Source organism: Lipophrys pholis (assembly GCF_963383615.2).
Source record: "Lipophrys pholis genome assembly, chromosome: 17".
In the NCBI taxonomy this organism is placed as follows: domain Eukaryota; kingdom Metazoa; phylum Chordata; class Actinopteri; order Blenniiformes; family Blenniidae; genus Lipophrys; species Lipophrys pholis.
In genome coordinates, this window is record NC_137643.1 from 5033722 (window position 1) to 5052816 (window position 19095).

General features: G+C 41.7%; 2 protein-coding genes across 2 annotated transcripts; one reads left to right on the forward strand and one right to left on the reverse strand.

The window, feature by feature from the left end:
- Nucleotides 1-724: 724 nt before the first annotated feature.
- Nucleotides 725-7456, reverse strand: necap1 (NECAP endocytosis associated 1). Its single transcript, XM_080484196.1, has 8 exons — nucleotides 7337-7456; nucleotides 5848-5948; nucleotides 5439-5543; nucleotides 5245-5326; nucleotides 4724-4832; nucleotides 4156-4303; nucleotides 3651-3744; nucleotides 725-3278 (listed from the first exon to the last, which is right to left on the reverse strand). Exons 1-8 carry the CDS (start codon nucleotides 7429-7431, stop codon nucleotides 3224-3226), a joined length of 789 nt encoding a protein of 262 aa, XP_080340322.1. The 5' UTR covers nucleotides 7432-7456; the 3' UTR covers nucleotides 725-3223.
- A 2882-nt stretch (nucleotides 7457-10338) lies between these two features.
- LOC308122934 (uncharacterized protein) lies at nucleotides 10339-17300 on the forward strand (the record flags this gene model as incomplete). The annotated part of the gene is made up of 10 exons (XM_080485117.1): nucleotides 10339-10407; nucleotides 10955-11110; nucleotides 11989-12117; nucleotides 12665-12785; nucleotides 12898-13073; nucleotides 13388-14756; nucleotides 15599-15739; nucleotides 16167-16328; nucleotides 16873-16910; nucleotides 17100-17300. The coding sequence occupies 10 exons, from the start codon at nucleotides 10339-10341 to the stop codon at nucleotides 17298-17300; spliced, it is 2562 nt and encodes an 853-aa protein (XP_080341243.1).
- Between the last annotated feature and the right edge of the window lie 1795 nt (nucleotides 17301-19095).

A 19095-nucleotide genomic window follows, 5' to 3' on the forward strand; every position in this document is an offset into this window, starting at 1 on the left:
ATTGGGCTGCACAGTGACGTAGAGATGAATACATTTGCCTTACACCAAGGATTTGCCTGGTTCCGGTCTTTCTTCACAAAGTTTGCATGTTGTTCCTGAGCCTGAATTTTAATGACGGAGGAAGAGCGGCTCAAGTTATGAAGCCAAACAAACATGTTTTGACCGGAGCTTCTGTCCGTCAACACTGAACTCCTGCTCTGGTTCGTCGCCTCCTCTCCCACACAGCACTCCTCTGGTTCTCTTATGTCACACTGCTATTTCAAATTCATCATCTCCTTCTTGACCTTCGGATAATGATGGTTCACCGTGTGCACTCGCTGCAAGAGGATCCCTGGTTCGAGTCCCAGGATCAGGGTGTTCCTGTGGTTCTGAATGTTCTCCCAATGAATGTGTGGATTTCATCTATTTTATTTGTTTTGCATGTACTCCAGTTTCCTCCTACAGACATGTGTTTAAGGATAAAGGTTGATTGGTGTCTCTAAATTGCCAATAGGTTTGGTTCGCATGTATCTGATCTCTGTTTTTTTCCCCTGGTGGCCTGTCCGGGAAGCCGTCTCTGCCTTCACTTAGGCAGCTGGAATCGGCCCCGGGCCGCTGTGACAGGAAGTTGGAGAACATTGCACAGATAATGAATGGAGCTCATTCGGTGTCTAAAGATCACGATTCTGAGCTTCGACTTTGTCCATAACGCACGAGAATGAAATAACAACGCAAAGACAATTTAATGTGATCCAATTTTTCATTTGTGACGTGTATTGGAAATGACAACAGGACCTCATCCATCCTTTAAAAGGATTTATTGCCTCTTTCTCATTGAGTTGGTTATAAATCAAAAGTGTTAGTCTGCTGACTTGACAGCCAGGGTGGTCTCGATGAGAAATGGGAGACTTTTTTTATTTTTTTAGATTTTAGCCAGCGATACGAGCGGTGTAAACACAACACACACATGTTAACATGTATCAATAAGCCCTATATCTTATGCCAAGTTAAATACAGTCAGTGTGATTTGATCACAGCAAATCTTCCAAAAAAACAAAAAAAATAAGTGCAGACAAATTAAATCAAAGTAAAACAACAACAACAAAAAAAAACATGTTCATGACAAGTCGTCTGCCAAAAATCCTGTAAACAATTTCACAATCAGCCAAAGCCGGTTCAGCATAAACATTCACATTTCTTTTGCTGCCAGAAGGACATTCGTTACGCTCACTGATAACATTCAGCTTGTTTTTGTTTACCATCACTCCTGAGACAACATCACTATAAGAGCATTTTGTTTTGTTCTTCTCCAGAGACCACGAGGGGATCACCCCCACAACTTTGCTTCTGATAGTTATTTAGTTTTCCAAGTCTTCAAAGAAACGCTTTGACATTTTTGGAAAATATAAAAATGGCGTGTGACCTCTGGAGGTGCAGGAATTGTCTATTGACGGGTCTAATTGTCTTCAAATGAAAGCATGTGAACGGCGTCGTTCTCAAACTATGACAGCTGAGAAGCGGGATCGTCACAAACTCCACATCGTCAAACAATTAGTTTCATCCAAATGTGGTCCGGTTTGAAACGCTGTCGTCTGCCATCGCGTCTGCACCCTGGGGTCACTTCTTAAATCATCATTTCAACACAGCAGCATCGAGTCTGAGGATTATGAATTTACTTTTTTTTTTTTTTTGCAGGTAAACTACTCTGATCACTTGATCTAATCGCATCTCTTCATCGCACAACCCGAAATAAGCAGGTGAATTGACAGCATGCGCAATGTGTGGCACACCACCTCTGATCATGAAGTTCATTCATGAAAAACTCCATCTGTACGACAAATGTCCATGTCATCATTTTTCTAATAAGAGCAACTCATTACAAATTGTTTTTTATTATCGGCTATAAACCTACATCTTATTAACCGAACGGCATGTTTATCTCAGAAAGTGAAGCTTTGATAACGAAGAGCTTTCTTAAGGAAGAATTTCAGGACTTTTTTTTATAGTAACTCAGAATGAGCAGGAAATAACTGCAAGTTTTTAGAGAAAATAAAAACCTCAAAATGATGTGTAAAAAAAGAAAAAGTTAAGTAAACTACCTTATAAGTACTTTTGAAAAGCAGTAATATATGGAACGGAAACACTGCCGTAAAGAAAGCGAGTCTGCATTTTTTTTTTTCTGATTACAGTGTTGAAACAAAGTTGGTTGATGTCACCCAGCAGTAAGATTTTCCATTGTAAACAATCATTTAATACACATCAAAACATAATGTTAACGCACCTCGAGTACACCTATGAAACTTCAGCTTTTAACAAACTAACTGATAAACACAGTAACGGCTGTACATTAGTTCAGTTCTCCTTCCTATGGTGTGATAAAGGTGATTTAAGCAAACGGTTTTAACTGCATTTGACATATTTCCAGCTTATTTTGTTGCCACAAGTTAGGATATACGTCCATAAACCAACTCACATCATTTTTGTTTAAGTCAAACTCCACATTGGAACAAGTAAGAAAACGTGGTACTTTTAGACATTTATTTTCACGGATTGTATCCAGTGAAATACAAGGCTGTTATACTCAAATTCACATTGCAAGAATTGAAATGAGCAACTTTTAAGGCTTACCTCAGTCAATGTGTGTCAGAATTGTTTTGTGTTCGACCAACTGCAATTTTAAATCTCAAATCTATGATACCATATGGCTTTCCAACAACAACAACAACAAAAATGCCAATTTTACAACTCTGTAGAAATACTGTCTCTCCTCAGCTAATGCATTGCACTTTAAGCAGACTTCACTTGCTTTGCAGCTGACTGCAGGTTTTTACATGAAGCACTGCTGTCTCTCCTTGAGAAGTAGTACTCTGCACTGCCTGCAGGGGGGGCGCTTACAAAAAAGAGAACTAAAGCTCTGTTCAGAGAGCCATCTACTGGGGAGGAGATGCAGACACGCTAAAGAGGAACACCTGCTACTCAGGCTGTAGCGCATAGCCCTTAGATATAATTGGAAATGGCTCATATCACGTGATGGCTTTAAGTTAGTAGTGCTTCATTTCTTAAGAGGGATATCTGAAAGATAACTGACTTTATTTTTTTTTTTTTCAGAAAGAAATTAGTTCAACAGCTCTGTGGTGATTCGGGTCTCTGCTTTGGGATCAGTGTGTTGGGAGTTACTCTCAGTGTGACGCACATAAAGCTACAGACACGGATACAGATGAGATGAAAAATCACAGGCGACGACTCAGAACTGGATCCAGTTCGTGGTGTTCTGTGGCCGCGATGGAGGTGGAACAGAGCTGAAAACAACAACGAGTTATTATCATCTCCAGGCATGTCAGTTAAAAAAAAATAAAGTTGCATTTGAAGGAAACAAAAAGCAATTATGAAAACATTGAGAACAACTGTTTCATACAATCTGTGCACTATCTTGAATAAAAATAGAAAAACGCCCTGCAGCCGGAATCAAAATGCAACAACGCTGAACAAAATGAGTGTTTTGTTGATTCATATTTTTCATGTTTCACAGCAATGAACGGTATCCTGTATCTAAAGCAGAGCTGCGTATGTGTTTTTTGTTTTTGTTACATTGTTTTCCACCAGTTCGATCAAAGATTCTTGCCTGCATACTTGTAACTGAAACATGTATGTCACAGGATGTTTTCGCCCACCTTGCAGGAGCAGTAAAGTCTCCCCAAAGATCCGAACTCGGGTTGGACTGAACCACTGTGTTGGAGTTACTGCTGTCCAGCTCCAACAGGCAGCCTGTCAGCAAGAGAAAAGAAGCAGAGCTCATTAAGCACAACTTTCACACTGACACACATTTTCTTTATTTTTTTGCAGGCAGAAGCCGAAAGTAATTTAACAGCAACTAATTAACAAGGTGTTTGGGAAAGAAAAAATAAAAATGGGTCACTTCAGTGGGTTGCAGCTGCACAGTGCAGGAAATATAAATGTTAGTGTTAGAAACATAAAGGCGGGTTTTGTTCCCCTCAGGAAATAGGTCTGGAAACGTGGTGCCGTCATATATTTGCGGTCTAATGTTGAGCTCCACGGATATTTGAGTGAGCTGGCGGAATGTCAGGCGTGTGCAATGAACAAGTGACGAGGAGATTGTATACAAGATATATGGCTGAATTTAAACCAGGAAACATCCCAGAAATTCAGCAACTCGACCTGTAGTTGTGCTGCCGGTCTGCGGCACGATGTTGTGATTGGATGAGCCTGATGAAGGAGGCGGGGCTATCTTGCCTCCAGGCGGAGGTGGGAGGAGTCCGAAGCCACCTGAGCTCTGTGGGCGGGGCTTATCTCTTTTTTTACCTTGCTGCAGGGGGAGAGAAAAGTAAAGATGACTTCACATTTATCTAATCATATCTGAATTTTTTTACTGAACATTCGATTTCATTTGCTTTTACAAAAGACAAAAGTAGTACAACAGCATATAGACTCGTCTGCCACTTTATTAGGTATACTTGTATAGTACAATGTAATACAGTTCAACATCTCGTAAAGAATTTCGCCTTTTTGAAGTCAATTCCATTTTATTTATAAAGCTCCTTCAAGAACAGCAATAATCAAAAAACATTTTTTAGATTTTTTTGCCATTTTTAAAATTATTATGTTTGAATCGGAAGTTCCTACTTTATGAACTGTAAATACATTACTATGCTTTTTTATCAGTAGTCCTACTAAAGGTGATAGCCCCAGGAGGAAAGCTGCTATGATCAAGCGTCTGTTACTTAACCCCGATGTTGAGTGTGATGGTCTGCCCCTCCTTAAAGCCCAAGTCAAGCTTTGGTCCCGAATCCCCGAGTTGAGCACTTTTACTGAACTCATTCTCCTGCTTCACCCATCTGAAGACACAAACACACAATCAGCGTCTGATGCAGAAGTAGAACGACGCACCTCAGCAGTGTTCAGGACGACTGCAGCGCGCAGCTTTCTGCAAACGCAAGTCAAACACACCAGCCTCCTCCAGACAGACTGTGCTGAGACTCCTTCAAATAAACCACAAAAAAGTGTGCATGCCAAATGTTGGGGTTTATTTTACCGTTTTAAATTAACTTGATCAGATATGATTTCATTTTTTTTAAAAAGTAGTGGGGTTGCTTTATTAGCTACTGTAAATAAATATGGAGATGTTCCATAATGTGGATGATGTGAAGATTGAGCCTGTGGAGATTCATTAATTGTATTTTTGTGTTATAAAGCATAGGCCTCATGGTAACAGATTACATTATGATGATTACACCCAGTCTTTCTTACTTGAAATGGTCCTGCAGAGCTACATTGAAGTCAAAGGCATCCCCTCGGTCCCCAAAACCAACTCCTATAAAAGCACTGCGACCTGCAGGCAAGAGAAGATGATGAAAAAAAACACAAAAAAAAACGTCATAAGATTGACGGTTTGGACCTGAAAGGATCAAAACCAAAGTATTTCAGAAGTATCACATCATTACCATTATCGTCCTGTATCCGCAAAACAAAGTATCTGCTGGAGTCGCTGACAGTTTCCACGGTGACGCCTGGATACTCCTTCACTGGCGCCTGAGCAAACAGCTCCCCTAGAGGACAGAGGGCGCATTGCTCCATGGACAAATAAGTCAACGCATCATTCAATCCTGACAAGCGTTTTTTTTTTTTACAAAAGGCATGGTGATGTGCGCGGTTTATTGTTCTGATGTTTACAGTCAAGGCCAGAAGCCTCAGCCGCACAGACGAGGGAATTTTCTCAGTGGACACGTCGACTGAAGCTGTATTATGACATTACAAGGACTCTGAGTCAGCGTCACGATAAACGGGAAAAAAAAATAAAAGAGAAACGCATCACTTAGTGGAGCTCTCATTGTAAAACGAATGACGTCGTACCTGACACTTTGTCCTCCAGTTTGATAAACGCCACTTTGCCCTTGGCTGTGATCCTCATTCGACCAGACCAGTCGGGAGCGTCCAGCTTCCAGTCAGCCGCCCTGCACAGTCATTTTCTCTTCAGTATTAATAAAATAACAAAAACAATTCCACTTCCAACGGGGTTGGAAAAATGTGTGAAATTAAAGAAAAGCCTCCATTGAAGAATCCCCAAAATACATATGTCATATACAATCTAACATAAACAGTAAATTTAATGTTAAAAGATCTAAGGTCGACATTTTATTTAAAAAAAATTTTTTTACAAGTGTTTAAATGAAAAAAAGCAAAAACTTAAAATAAAACACATCGGAAATAAAGACGACATCCAACAGGCCCAACAATAACATTGATTATGCCCTTGGAATTTATTAAATGAACCTTACTCATAAAATAAGTGGTTAAGCTTTGCATTCAATATAAATTAAACCATATTTTCACCCTGTATTCTTTGCAGTCTCTCCTTTGATATATTTACCATCCATAGTGGCGCCTAGAGAAGTGGGTATTCTCTCAGGTCGTCACTTCTTTTAAAAGCAGGACACAAACACCTTTTTTTTTTTGTTAAAGAAACAGGCACGCAAGTCTGTTCAGTTTAATGAAAATACATCTTTAGTATTTTCTCATTGTCACATAATTGCTTCTCCGTGATCCCTGCCACCTCCACAGCCTGATTGTGAGCTTTGGACAAAGTCTATCTCAAGACTGAAAAACATGTTCTCCTTCCCTGGCCAGATGCTTGAATGTTAAAGTACATCTATTCTCTTGAGAGTAATACACCATCGTCCTAGGTCAAAAAAAATGAAAAAAATAAAAAAATAGGCAGTCTGGTTAGTCGATACTGCTGGATGGTGCACATCAGGGGAGTACCCAATGACCCGGTTACATACGAATGTGTCCAATAAATATCTGACCAAATACCAGAAGAAACTGACACAAAGGTGGGGGGGGGGGGGGGGGGGGGGGTGCCCAACAACAAATCACTGCCCCGAAGGCCAATCTGGAGTTTATTCCAGCCCTGTAAAAGAGATCCACTGAACTTTTCCTTCAAGAATAAAGGATCTAAAGCAGATGTGCAGGTTTTAAATTTAGAAAAAAAAAAAAACACAGCTGGAATGTGTAAATAAAGACATCCAGCTGTGATGCGGGGGACAGCAGGTTACACCTGTGACAGCTCAACAACACACACGCGCGCGCACACACACACGCGCACACACACACAAACACGACATTTCATGTCTTTCCAGTCTTTCCCAAACAGGTGACATGTTTGTGTTTGTCCCCGCTGCTCCACATAAAGCCAGCAGTGTCTCTCTCTTTTCTCCCATCGGAAGGTCTCCCGGCAAACACACACTGACAGGCGGGCGGTTGAAGTGAGAAAAACAGCCCCCCGGCAGCCCCTCAAACCGCGTTTCTCCGCACCGACACGGAGCCGCCGGTGTCCCCCTACCTGTAGGCGCGGTTTGAAGCTCTGGGCGGGATGCGGTAGACGTTGACTTCGGGTTTAACGCACAGGATCGACTCGTACTCCCCCTCGGCCGCCATCTTGGTCCAATGTGTTATGGATGTGGGAGTTGTTGCTGCTTGTGACTCATTTATTCAGCGTCTCTCTTCTTTTTGTCAGAATCTCTGTGACACACGAACATTGACCGGCTGACGAAACGAAATGATTGTTTTGTTAACTTCCATCATGGTCACCCTGACGGAACAACAATCAACACGTATGGAAATTAACGTGTAAAAAGCAAACAATCAAAAAACCCTAATGGATGATAAAAAAACTTATTAAAATGAAAGAAAAAAAATGTACCAAAGAAAAATGTGGATTATAAATACATGAAAACACCTGTTTTGTAAAGACAACTAATTTTATTCTCTATCTGATCTTCAAATCTATCAGGGTTTTTCCACCATATTGCCTCCAAGCTCTGATGTTGCTTTAATTCTCAACAGTTACGAAATATGAGCTAAATGCCAGAGTTCTCATCTTGTTTTCACATTATATAATTGTTAGTTGTTGGATCCAAAGATAATGATAAAGACTAACCCTCCCATTTCTTTGAAATAACTTGTAAGTCTTTATATATTCTGCAACTATTGTAACTGTTACACTTTTTTACAAAATAAAGTTGTTTTACACTTTGTTTCGTACACTTACAATGTTGTCTGTATGGAAACGAATTGTGTTTAAAAGAATCAATTTAAAAATTGATTGTTTTCCCTCACCTCTTGTGAGTCATCCTCCTGACCTCCAGACTTTTCTTGTACACCGACCTGGATCCAGAAACTCTGCAGTAAATAATTCTCTGTATAACATTTTTGTTTGTTTTTATAAACTTTATTGGTTTTAGACACAGATAGAACTGAAGCTGAGGGATGATTTAAACAAAGTCTTCAGAAAATAAGCCAATCTATTTTCTAAACAGGATTAAGCGGTGTAGAAGATGGATGGATATATTAATCGGAATTCCTACATTATACTATATTTTCAAACACTGGCCAAATGAAGAAGGGACATTATTACCATGTCTAGAAATCTGCTTAGCAGTTTAGATATTTTAAAGAAGAATATATGATTGATCAAAACCTAATGTAGTTAGGGTAATAGTTGAACATTACTTTACAGTAATGTGTTTTCATGGAATAAAGACAACAACATAACATTCGTGAAATGTTTCAAAATATTATATACTAAATATTAGTTTAAAGTATGGGATTTATTTAAAAAAAAACAACAACAACATTATGAGTGAATTGATTGGACGGGGTGTGGACCAAATAATACATTTCTAGAAATGCGTTTTAGAAAAAAAAAACAAAAAACATTTTTTTACTAATATGTGATTAGAGGGGGCGTGGTCTCACAGGTGCGGAAGCGGAAGTCCATACGTCGTGTCGTCCGTCCTCGAAGGCTCGTGAATGTCTGCCAGTGGTCAGTGCTTCATTCTTTTTCCCATAAATAAGCGTATTTATCTCATCCCGACACGTGCAATAAATGCTTGGGGCTTTGTAAAAGGCTCGGCGGTGGCTTTGTGGAGTATTACCGAGCATCCCCACTGTAAATGCTGATATTTGATGCGGACTCTTGCTGGCTTGACAGCAGCGCCTGGACGTTAGCCATGTTGACGGCTGCTGTCTCTTTAGTCGCTCTCCGTGGTGCTGAAAACACGAAGCCTGTCCTCCGATAGAGTCGCGACTCACACGTAAACGCACCATCTCCCGCTCCGTGCCACGAGGATCACACTGTGCCTCCATTTAAGAGGCTTTCTCCTGCGTTTTCTCCCTCCAGCCTCCAGAAGCTGGCTGCTAGCTAGCCTTTAGCTTAGCCGCATCCCGAGCTAACTTGGTGAGAATCTGTGTTTGTCGGATTATGCGACGAAGCGACGGATGGAACCTGTCACTTCGAGAATGTATAGCGTTTAGGTTTGGTGTTTCTCCATATCGTCACCCTCCGTCTCAGTCCTCCCCCTCTCTTATCGTTATGCAGGTGTAGGATCTTGTTTCTGACGTCCAGACACGAACCAATGCAGCGAGGAGGACGAGAGGCCAGCAGGATGAACTGAGGCAGCCACTGCACACTGACAACAGACAACGAGACTCACACAACAGCAGGTCAATCGTCCACAAGGTATTTGCACCTTCTGTCAATTTGTGTGAGCGTATCTGGTGTGGTTATTTGTGGATCTTTCTGCTTCAGCTGTGTTCTGTCTGCATGCAGAATTGTTGACACGTTTTCTGAAGGGAGGGAACTCAGTGTGCAGTTTTTTTTATTTTCTGCTTGACCACTTTCTACCACTCTCCCTGACAGAAACCAGTCCTTTCATACACCACTAAAAACTCTGCACTGGTGGTGCCGACTTTGTATTCATCCACCTCTTGTTTTGTTTGGCCCAATCTTGCAATTATTCTAACCAGGATTGTCCTTCTATAAGAGACACATTTAAAAACTGAAAAGAGAGGCAGATGTAGATCACACACATCATTAATATTGGGCTTGAAGTTCAGAAAAGCTTTAGAGGATGACCTTTTCTGAAACAAAGATTGACACCACTGACTAAATAATGACAAGCCAAAATAATACAATTTATGATACAAACTCCTAAAAATAACATATCAGGGAGTTTATAATGTTGGAGATAGAATTTAATAATTAGGAATTAGATTTGTTGCAAAAAATATTGAGTACATTCAGGAAGTTTGTGAATGTAAGTAGCCTATCCATGGTTTACATTTAAATTTAACTACCAATGTTTTGAAAAAAGTAATTTATATATATATATATATTTGCCTTCACTTTAGAAATGGATTCAATAACAGTATGTGGTAAACTTGAATAAATTTACTGCTTATTAAGTTAACCACTTGAGTCAATAATGTACGTGCCTTTGCGATCTCTTGCTTTGTTTGAATCAGATCCCAGTGGTTTGATTCCCCAGCTCCTCTCCAGGCACCATGACGTCCTCTATGCTCCGCCGGCAGCTGAAGAACTTGGTCCAGAACTACTCTGAGGCTGAGGTCAAGGTAAGCAAAACCACATCCTGGTGTGGAGGAAAACACGTGAATGTAATGTTCGCAGTCTGCCTGTTTTATATGGCCTTATATAGATGATTGAATATGCATAACTATATGCACACAAATGTTTAACGGCACAAGTGTGACAATTTTAGCAACAATATTATCTTGACAAACATACAGTTGAGATGTTAAACACGCTGAAGGTGAAAGAGGCAAATTATTTGTGTCACGTTTTTACAAGTACATCCCACAGAGACAATTTCATGCATTATGACCTTAAATAATCTTAAATTGGAAAAATAAGGAGAATTCCTTTATAAAGTGCAGATTTCACGAGTCATTATCAATAATACCATCCCAGTAAAAATGATTACGAACCATTTTCAGCAGGTGGAGGAGGGAGAAAGGATACACTGCTGCAATCCCTCAAAGGGCTACTTTATTTATTTATTTCTTGAGCTGGTATCTATGACTTCAGGCTGCCATCCAAGCATCTTTTCTGCACACTCTTCATTTCAGGGCCTCACTGTTCTCTCTTTGCATCTTTCCGTAGGTGAGGGAGGCGACCTCCAATGACCCGTGGGGCCCATCCAGCTCTCAGATGGCTGACATCTCAGACCTCACCTACAATGCTGTGGCCTGCAGTGAAATCATGACGATGCTCTGGAAACGACTGAAAGACGACAAGAACTGGAGACACATACACAAGGTTTAGAAAGACCTGGAGAAGCATGAATTTGTATTGTGAAGCCATTTCACTATCATTGTACTGTTTATGATTTCAAATGTTAAACAAACATTATGTGGCTTTGACTACAAACTCGGACCTTTATGTGACTAAAACATTCAGTGTTATTTTCACAATAGCTTTGTGAAATACTAAAAACTACGTGACGTTGTCTTGATTCTTAGACTTATACTTACTGTTTATACACTATGAGGAATAAACATTATTTAGAAGTGAATTGTTTGGATAATTTGGGATTTGTGTGATCCTAAATCCCTAAAATGTTGACCATGTGTCTAATGTAACACAAACAGGATGCAACGGTGCCGATTAATATAACTGGCTAAAATATTCCCTTTTCATTGGCAACACTCACCTGACTAAACTTTGACATATCTCAACTTTTTGAAACGTGTTGCTGCTATCAATTCCTGAAAAGTAAAACAATTTCTTCTTGATTAAATACTACTACTACCACTGTTTGTGATAAGATTTAGTCCACATTGCATTGGGCTACTCTGTGCTCTCACAAGAAGGTGATGGATGCAGAATCCAGGCTGATTGGTTTTGTCCAGGTACTCCGGTCTGGTTTGGATTTGTTCCATTACTGGACAAGATTCATCCTTTTCTTTTAGAAAGAAGTATACTGCACCATGACATTTGATGCAAGTCAAATGTCCACAAAGAGTGCCTTGTGTTTCCTCCATCGCTGCTCTTTAGGTCCACGATCTGTAGAGTTAGAAAGAAATCAAATTGTAAAAGTGTAATAGTTCACAAAAATTCTTTTTTCAGGTTGATATGGAGCAAGTTTATGGACTCTTGTTTTTATGAAGTTCATGTTTTTGTGCTTTTCTTTCTAGTCTTTGACGCTGCTGGAATACCTCCTGAAGACCGGCGATGATCGAGTGCTTCTGAAAATGAAGGACAACATCTACATCGTTAAAGCGCTGACAGAGTACCGCTTCATAGAAAAAGATGGCAAAGATCAGGTGATACATGTGTCGTCTTAATGTACAAAGCATATAGCTTCTTAGTTTCTACGACACATTGTGCAGTTAGGCACGCTATTTAGACACTGGAATATTCATGTCATCAGAAGTCTGATCTCCAGGTCCCTTGTAAGCTTCACATCCAGGAACCATTCTAACAGTTTTATGACTATGAAAATACCTAATTGAATTTAAAACTGTTAGAATAGTGACTTCATGGTCGCACGAGTTTGGTCTGAAGACCAACCTTGTGCAAATCATAAGCAGTGCCCTGTTTGGAAAGAAACAAATATTTTTCTTCCCCTCTTTAATAGAATTAGAATTATTGATGATCTCAGCTAATACTTGGCACAAATATTGAAGGCTGATTCAGTTCTCTCTCATTCAAATTCAGTGTTGTATGCAAAACCTGCAATTCTGGATTCTGTTTCCAGTGAAGGCCAAGCTTTCCTAGAATGTTTCTTGAGTAGTTTGTGCCGCATGAAAATCTAATGTAAGATGTGTGTGTGTGTGTGTGTGTGTGTGTGTGTGTGTGTGTGTGTTCTAGGGTGGGAATGTAAGAGAGAAGGCCAAGGTTGTCCTTGTTCTTATGGAGGATGATGAAAAACTCAAGGAGGAGAGAGACTTTGCTTTCAAAACCAGAGAAAAGACCTCCAAAGGTGCTGCAGGTGAGCTCATCGTCCTCAAACTCCTTAATGTCAGATGTGTTGGCAATTTTCAATATTTTGACATTCCTGTATCTGACACACAAGTATAATTAAAATTACCTCACTCCAACAGCCTCATCTGCAGACGCTGTCAAAGATCCTAACTACAAGCCGTGCTATGTTGCCGGGGCCGCGGGACTTCCATCGTTGGATAATATACCCTCAGTGGCCGACTTGACCGCATCGTTTGCTGCACGTAAAGAAGAGCGTCTTCGACAGGAAGTTGAAAAGAAAGAAACGGAGAGACGGGTGAGTGTATATCAAATAGGCTTCGTAATGGAATCACTTCACTTATGCAAGTTAGCTGGCATTAACTAATAGCCCCACATCATCAGCATAGTTCACTGTGTAGAAGTCAACAGTCCATCAAAGGTCAACCACAGAATTACACAGTCACTCATAAACATATTCAAACCTACTTAGAGTCACAACTTAATCCAACATAAATGTTTTTGAACTGTGGAAGTACTCTGCATAACGCACACAGGCTCAAGGAAAACATCCCAAATTTGTATAATGTTTACTTGTTGAAATCTTAGCAATGTGCAATTTCACCATTCTAGGCCAATATGACAGAAGACGAGTTACAATGGGAAGATGCAGGGAAAACTAGTGGCTGTAAAGATCTTGCCTGGGGAGGAGAGCAACAAGAGAAGGAAGATAAATCAGACCTTAAAGAACCCAAAGAGGCTGCGGGTCCATGGGGAACAGCGGCAGGACCTGACTCTACGGACACTGCAGCAAGCGGCGACGCATGGGGGGCTCCAAGTAAAATGGAGAAAGACTCATTTGCAGCAGATAAAATGGAGGAAGACACATTCGCAGCACCAAAGAATGGAGAAGATCCTTTCAATGCCCCTACAAACAGTTCAGATCCCTTTAATGCACCCAGAGACAAAGAGGACCCATTCGCTGCTCCAAAAGATAAGCCAGACCCATTCAGTTCCTCTGATGGTGGTTCATTTAATACACCAAAAGACGATCCCTTCAAAGCTCCAAAAGACGATCCCTTCAACGCGCCGAAAGACGATCCTTTCAACGCCCCAAAAGACGATCCCTTCAACGCCCCAAAAGACGATCCCTTCAACGCGCCAAAAGACGATCCCTTCAATGCCCAAAAAGACGATCCCTTCAACACGCCAAAAGACGATCGCTTCAACGCCCCAAAAGACGATCCCTTCAACGCCCTAAAAGACGATCCCTTCAATGCCCCAAAAGACGATCCCTTCAATGCCCCAAAAGACGATCCCTTCAATGCCCCAAAAGACGATCCCTTCAATGCCCCAAAAGACGATCCCTTCAACGCACCAAAAGACGATCCCTTCAACGCCCTAAAAGACGATCCCTTCAACGCCCCAAAAGACGATCCCTTCAACGCCCTAAAAGACGATCCCTTCAGTGCTCCTAAAGATGATGCCTTCACTGCACCAGCATCAACACCGCCTAAAGAAGACCCATTTGGGGAACCGACGTTGCCGAAAGACGACCTCTTTGCAGCCCCTACATCACCACCTAAAGAGGATCCTTTCTCTGCACCAACCAAACTTTCTCACAATGATCCTTTTGCTGCACCAACAACACCGCCTAAAGAGGATCCGTTTTCTTCACCACCTAAGCCAATAAAAGACGACCCCTTCACTGCACCAACACCACCACCTAAAGATGACCCATTCGCAGCGCCGTCGACTCCACCAAAAGATGATGCATCAGATCCCTTCAGTGCACCTCCAGCGGGCTCACCGCAGGACAACAAAGATACATGGTTGGCTCCTGCCAGTTCCCCACCGGCCAGAAGTGCGGATCCCTGGGATGCCCCAGCTGCTCCAAGTGAAGTCGCCTGGGGCAATGGGGCAAGTGCAACATCACCTGTGAATAATTCTGATCCATTTGGAGATGTGTCCCAAACAGACAATGACCCATGGGGGGCGCCAGGTAAGAAACAACTAAATAACTTTTGGAGCTTGAATAGTCAACTTTGAAAATCTAGAGAACAAAAGTTGTGTTTCACGTCTGTGTTTAGCTTTCGCCATGACCCTGTTTTCTAACTTCTCGGCTGAGCACAACTCCATGTCTGTTTTTGATAACACCATCCACAGTCTTCCACAAACCGATACTCGATTTGAGCAAGTTGAGACAGATTCCCACCTTCTGTTAAGATCCCGATCATTGTCGTCCTCTTAACAATCCTAACATCATTTCTTTTTGAAACAGCAGTTCGTCCAACCTCAACTGAAAGTTGACATTTAATTTTGCATTCATCTTTTGCATTTTCGCTGACAAGTACAGCATCTTCTATTCTTCTGAGAATTTACAGTTGTGTAACTCTACAAATAGCACCCGTCTTTTTTTTATTTTCATTTACTATTATTTGATCCTCCAAACAGTTTTATCCAGAAAGGGTCAGGGTCAGCTGATTACGGGCTAAAGGCTGAATCGTCCGTCCACCGCAGGGCAAATGCACTCATTCGCACTTAATGTCAATTCAGAGACGCCAGCTCACCTCGTATTCATCTGGTCTTTTAACTGGGTGGAGGTAAACTGACTATGTGGTCAAAGTTCATGAATTCAAAACACAGAAATGTTCCTAAACCTGAAATCAAGCTGGAGTTACCTATTTTAGCTCCTCTCCTCCCGTCTTTATTGCCTTTTATTGTGAGAATGCTTCCAAAAATCTAAAAGTGACTGGGCAAGACAAGAGACAAAGGAGGGTTATGTCTCATGTTTGTATCATTTTTACCTCTATATTCTTGTCATTATTTAATGTTTTGCTGTAGCTCCAGTTAGCACAGATGATGCGTGGGGTGCACCTGCTCCACCCACAGACTCTTCTCCGTCCGCCGATCCCTTCGGAGATGGAGCATCTAAAAGCAACGATCCCTGGGGCGCACCAAGTAACACAAACGGCAACAACACAGGTAAAACACACTGGACTTCACTTGTCTGCGATTCATTCATCATTCATATCAGCAAAACATCATTGTGTGTTTCAGTAATTCACTAAAATACTTTTTTTTTTATCTAAAAAAACTAAATCATCTGAATTAAAAAAACAACCAAAATGTATTTGTTGGAGAAGTATAACTGAAAACTGCCTGAAATTCACAACTCTGAATTCTCAATGCATTTTCTATTAATGACCTCGTTAAGCTTTTCTGTCTTAATATCTCTTTTGCATGTGTTATCGTCTTCTCCATTTCACCTCCATCACCTCCATCAACCTACAGACCGCTAACCAACTGACTCGATTAACCTTCTCTTCCGCTTTGCTCTCTCTTCCTCCCTCATCCTGCTTCCTAAAGAAAACACCTTTTAGAGTAGAATTGGACCTTTATTTTATTTCAGCAGAGCAAACGGTGCAGGAAGAGGAAACGTACAGACAGACTGCTTCATTCTTGGGCTCGGCGGGGGCGTCACTGGTTGACTTGGACGATCTGTTTTGCTCTCACCCCAAACCCAAACAGCGCTCGCTCATCAACGCGCTTGCCACCCAGACTCAAGCCATCGGTAAGGACAGAAAGAAAACACTGCGTTGGGGATAAATGTCGACTTGTTTGACGGAGGCTTCGTGTGGATTTAACTGTGGTACGCGTGACTCAACCGGATGCATGACCCACCTCAGAGACCATTAAACATTAGTCCTTCATGTTGGTGTTTGAAACGCATTCCAGTGCTGACGAGGGATCTGACGAGATTTCCGCACAGAGAGAGCGAGACCAGTCAGGAGGGAGGGGTGGAGGCGAATAGATATTTATCGAAAGGTTTATTGTGATCGTGTACTTTGCCCTTCCCACCCAGCCCCAATGGTCTTGCTGTAGTGTATAGATGTTATTTATGTGCGTGTGTGTGCGTGTGTGAGCATTAGTGACCTATTGAAGTTGCTCTGTATAGAGACAAGTGTATAATAGCCAGCAGCTGTATAACTCCTCTCACCCCTCTCTCTGCTCTGCTCTGGTGCATCTTCTCTTTGCTGGAATATTTCAAACTGTATATTCCTCCCTCACTCCCTCCTTCCCTTCCTCCGTCCTGCTGTCGCTCACTCATTTCCCAGGCGCTTTCAAAGCTCGTGGCATGGCGTCCGCCCCCACGGTAAGATCAGGAGCTTTTGCTGAAGCATCGGCGCTGCGCTGCAATCCTTTCAGTTCCATCGCAGCACCTTCACGTGGTGCAATTTCTTCTGCTTGTGGTGCTGCCGCCCCCCCCAGTGGAGCCCCTCCCCTCTTTCAGCTGCCGTCCCACACCCCGGGAGTGTCTCACTCTGCGGTCGGTGTGCTTCAGGCAGCTCAGGCGGCTCCACAACCTGACAGGGGGAGTCTGAACGTGAACTCCCAGTGTGGAGCAGTGGGAATGGTTCAGTCTTCATTTCCTGCTTCCATTTTCTGGGATCCAGGAGCGGCACATCAGGAAAGGGGTGGTGACTTGTTGAGCAGTAGGCGGGACGAGACAGACCGCAAAAACACCAATCCCTTCCTGTTCTGACAGCGCGGCAGGCAGTGTGATAGTTACCCGCCATATGGGAAAGTTTAGCATGTTCTAGCCCTCTTGTGTTTTGCATAGATGATGTTCCAACCCAAAGGCCTCTCCAGGTCGCCACTACGTCCTCTTAGCCAGTTGGCGACCAGTTGTTTTCTGGATCACGTTTGTAATTTGACATCTGCATCTGTGAGAATTTTCCAAATATTCAACACTGTGGGCAAAAATTCAAAACGTGCCACATTCGATATAACGGGTCATTTTTATGCACAGACAAGTTGGAGGGCAAAAACACGCAAAACTTTTTGGTGATCCTTTAATCTCACCCCTCAGTTTGCACCCGCCTTTTCACCCAATCAACAAAACCTTAACGGCTCAATATAGAAACAGAAACAAATCAAATATTTTCAAAACTGTCCACTTTGATTTTGGAGTTTTTTTGATATTTGACTTTGATGCACAAGTCCCAGAAAAAGAGCAATTGTACCGTTTGTGTGGAAAAGAATTACTGTATTTGAGTGTTGTATGATGATGTGACGGGGACGTGTAAGACATAAACTTTTCATTCAGTGTGTGTGTGAATGTGAACGCGTGTGTGTGTGTGTGTGTGTGTGTGACACCTTGAGACCCTGCTCAGTAAATATTGTGCCGATGTAAATAGTGGAAGTAACTACAGAAAAACCTGGAAATATACTGTATATCAGAGTGTTGCGATCACAAGTAGCTATTTATTAATCTATTTATTCATGAATCTATTGCTTGAATATTTATCAAAACAGCCGAGTCCTCGCTCCGAGGCACTTTCAGGTGAACTCTCTCGTTAGTGTCATGATCAGGCAGGTGGGGCTGCGGCGGGCGGTCAGATGAGACGCAAAATGCAACTGGACATTGAAATGCTGGTTGGATTGTGGCTTAATTCTTCCTGTTTGTGCTCATCCTGGATTCATGGATGAATTCAACGCGTCTTCTCTGTATGTCACAGTGAAAACCAGAAGTATTACCGTACGGCTGAGCCCACCTTCTGTCACGTGCATGCTGTCTGAGTGCTTCATTCTCTCGTGAGTGTGTATCTGCCTCCTATATTTGGTGTGTGAGTGACCAGTGAAACCTTCACACACACACACACGTGTATGAAAGGTACATAAAAAGCTGCACCTTTTCAAGATGTAGCACAGAAGTGGTATTAAACCTTGATTTACTGAGAGACAAAGCCAGTCAGAGGAGGTCACATAGTTTTGAGTTGTTAGCATTATTTGTGTTGTTCTGGCCCGGTCGTGTCCTGAAGGTGAATGTCGGTGATCGACTCACAGACATTCACCTGTTTGGTGACAGCGAAGAGGGATCAGAATGAAGACTAGTCCGTATGACTTGATATTATTTTTCTGATTTAATTTTGTATGAAATGAGTTTGTTTGACTGTGTCTTTAAATTTGAAGTTGTGTTGTAAACTGTGGCAGTATACAGTACATTTGAAAAATAAAATAACACAAGAAATCAAACACTTACTCTCGTCATTGTCCTTTTATTTTATTTTTATTGTATTTTTGTCCAATTAGCTGTTTTTTATTTTCAATACCAAAACAAATTTAGGCCTAACATCTATTTCCAGGTCTCCTCATCTTCCTTTCTTTAACCACAAGATGGCCATAAAAGCCCTTTTTGTCAATGTGAAATATTCCATCTGCAAAGTGAAGTAGTTCATGTACTATTAGTAGCTCTGAAAGCCTCTATATGTATTCCACCGGTACGGTGACCCGCTGCAGCAGCTTTGCCTTTAACCTTTCACCAAGGAAATGGTTCA

Bases quoted from the DNA above. Each gene is read 5' to 3' on its own strand.
- necap1 (XM_080484196.1), bottom strand. From the start codon at position 7,431: ATGGCGGCCGAGGGGGAGTACGAGTCGATCCTGTGCGTTAAACCCGAA. The intron at 5,949-7,336 runs GTAGGGGGACAC...ATGACTGTGCAG, and splicing joins GCTTCAAACCGCGCCTACAG to GGCGGCTGACTGGAAGCTGG. The intron at 5,327-5,438 runs GTAATGATGTGA...TCTTGCCTGCAG, and splicing joins GCGGATACAGGACGATAATG to GTCGCAGTGCTTTTATAGGA.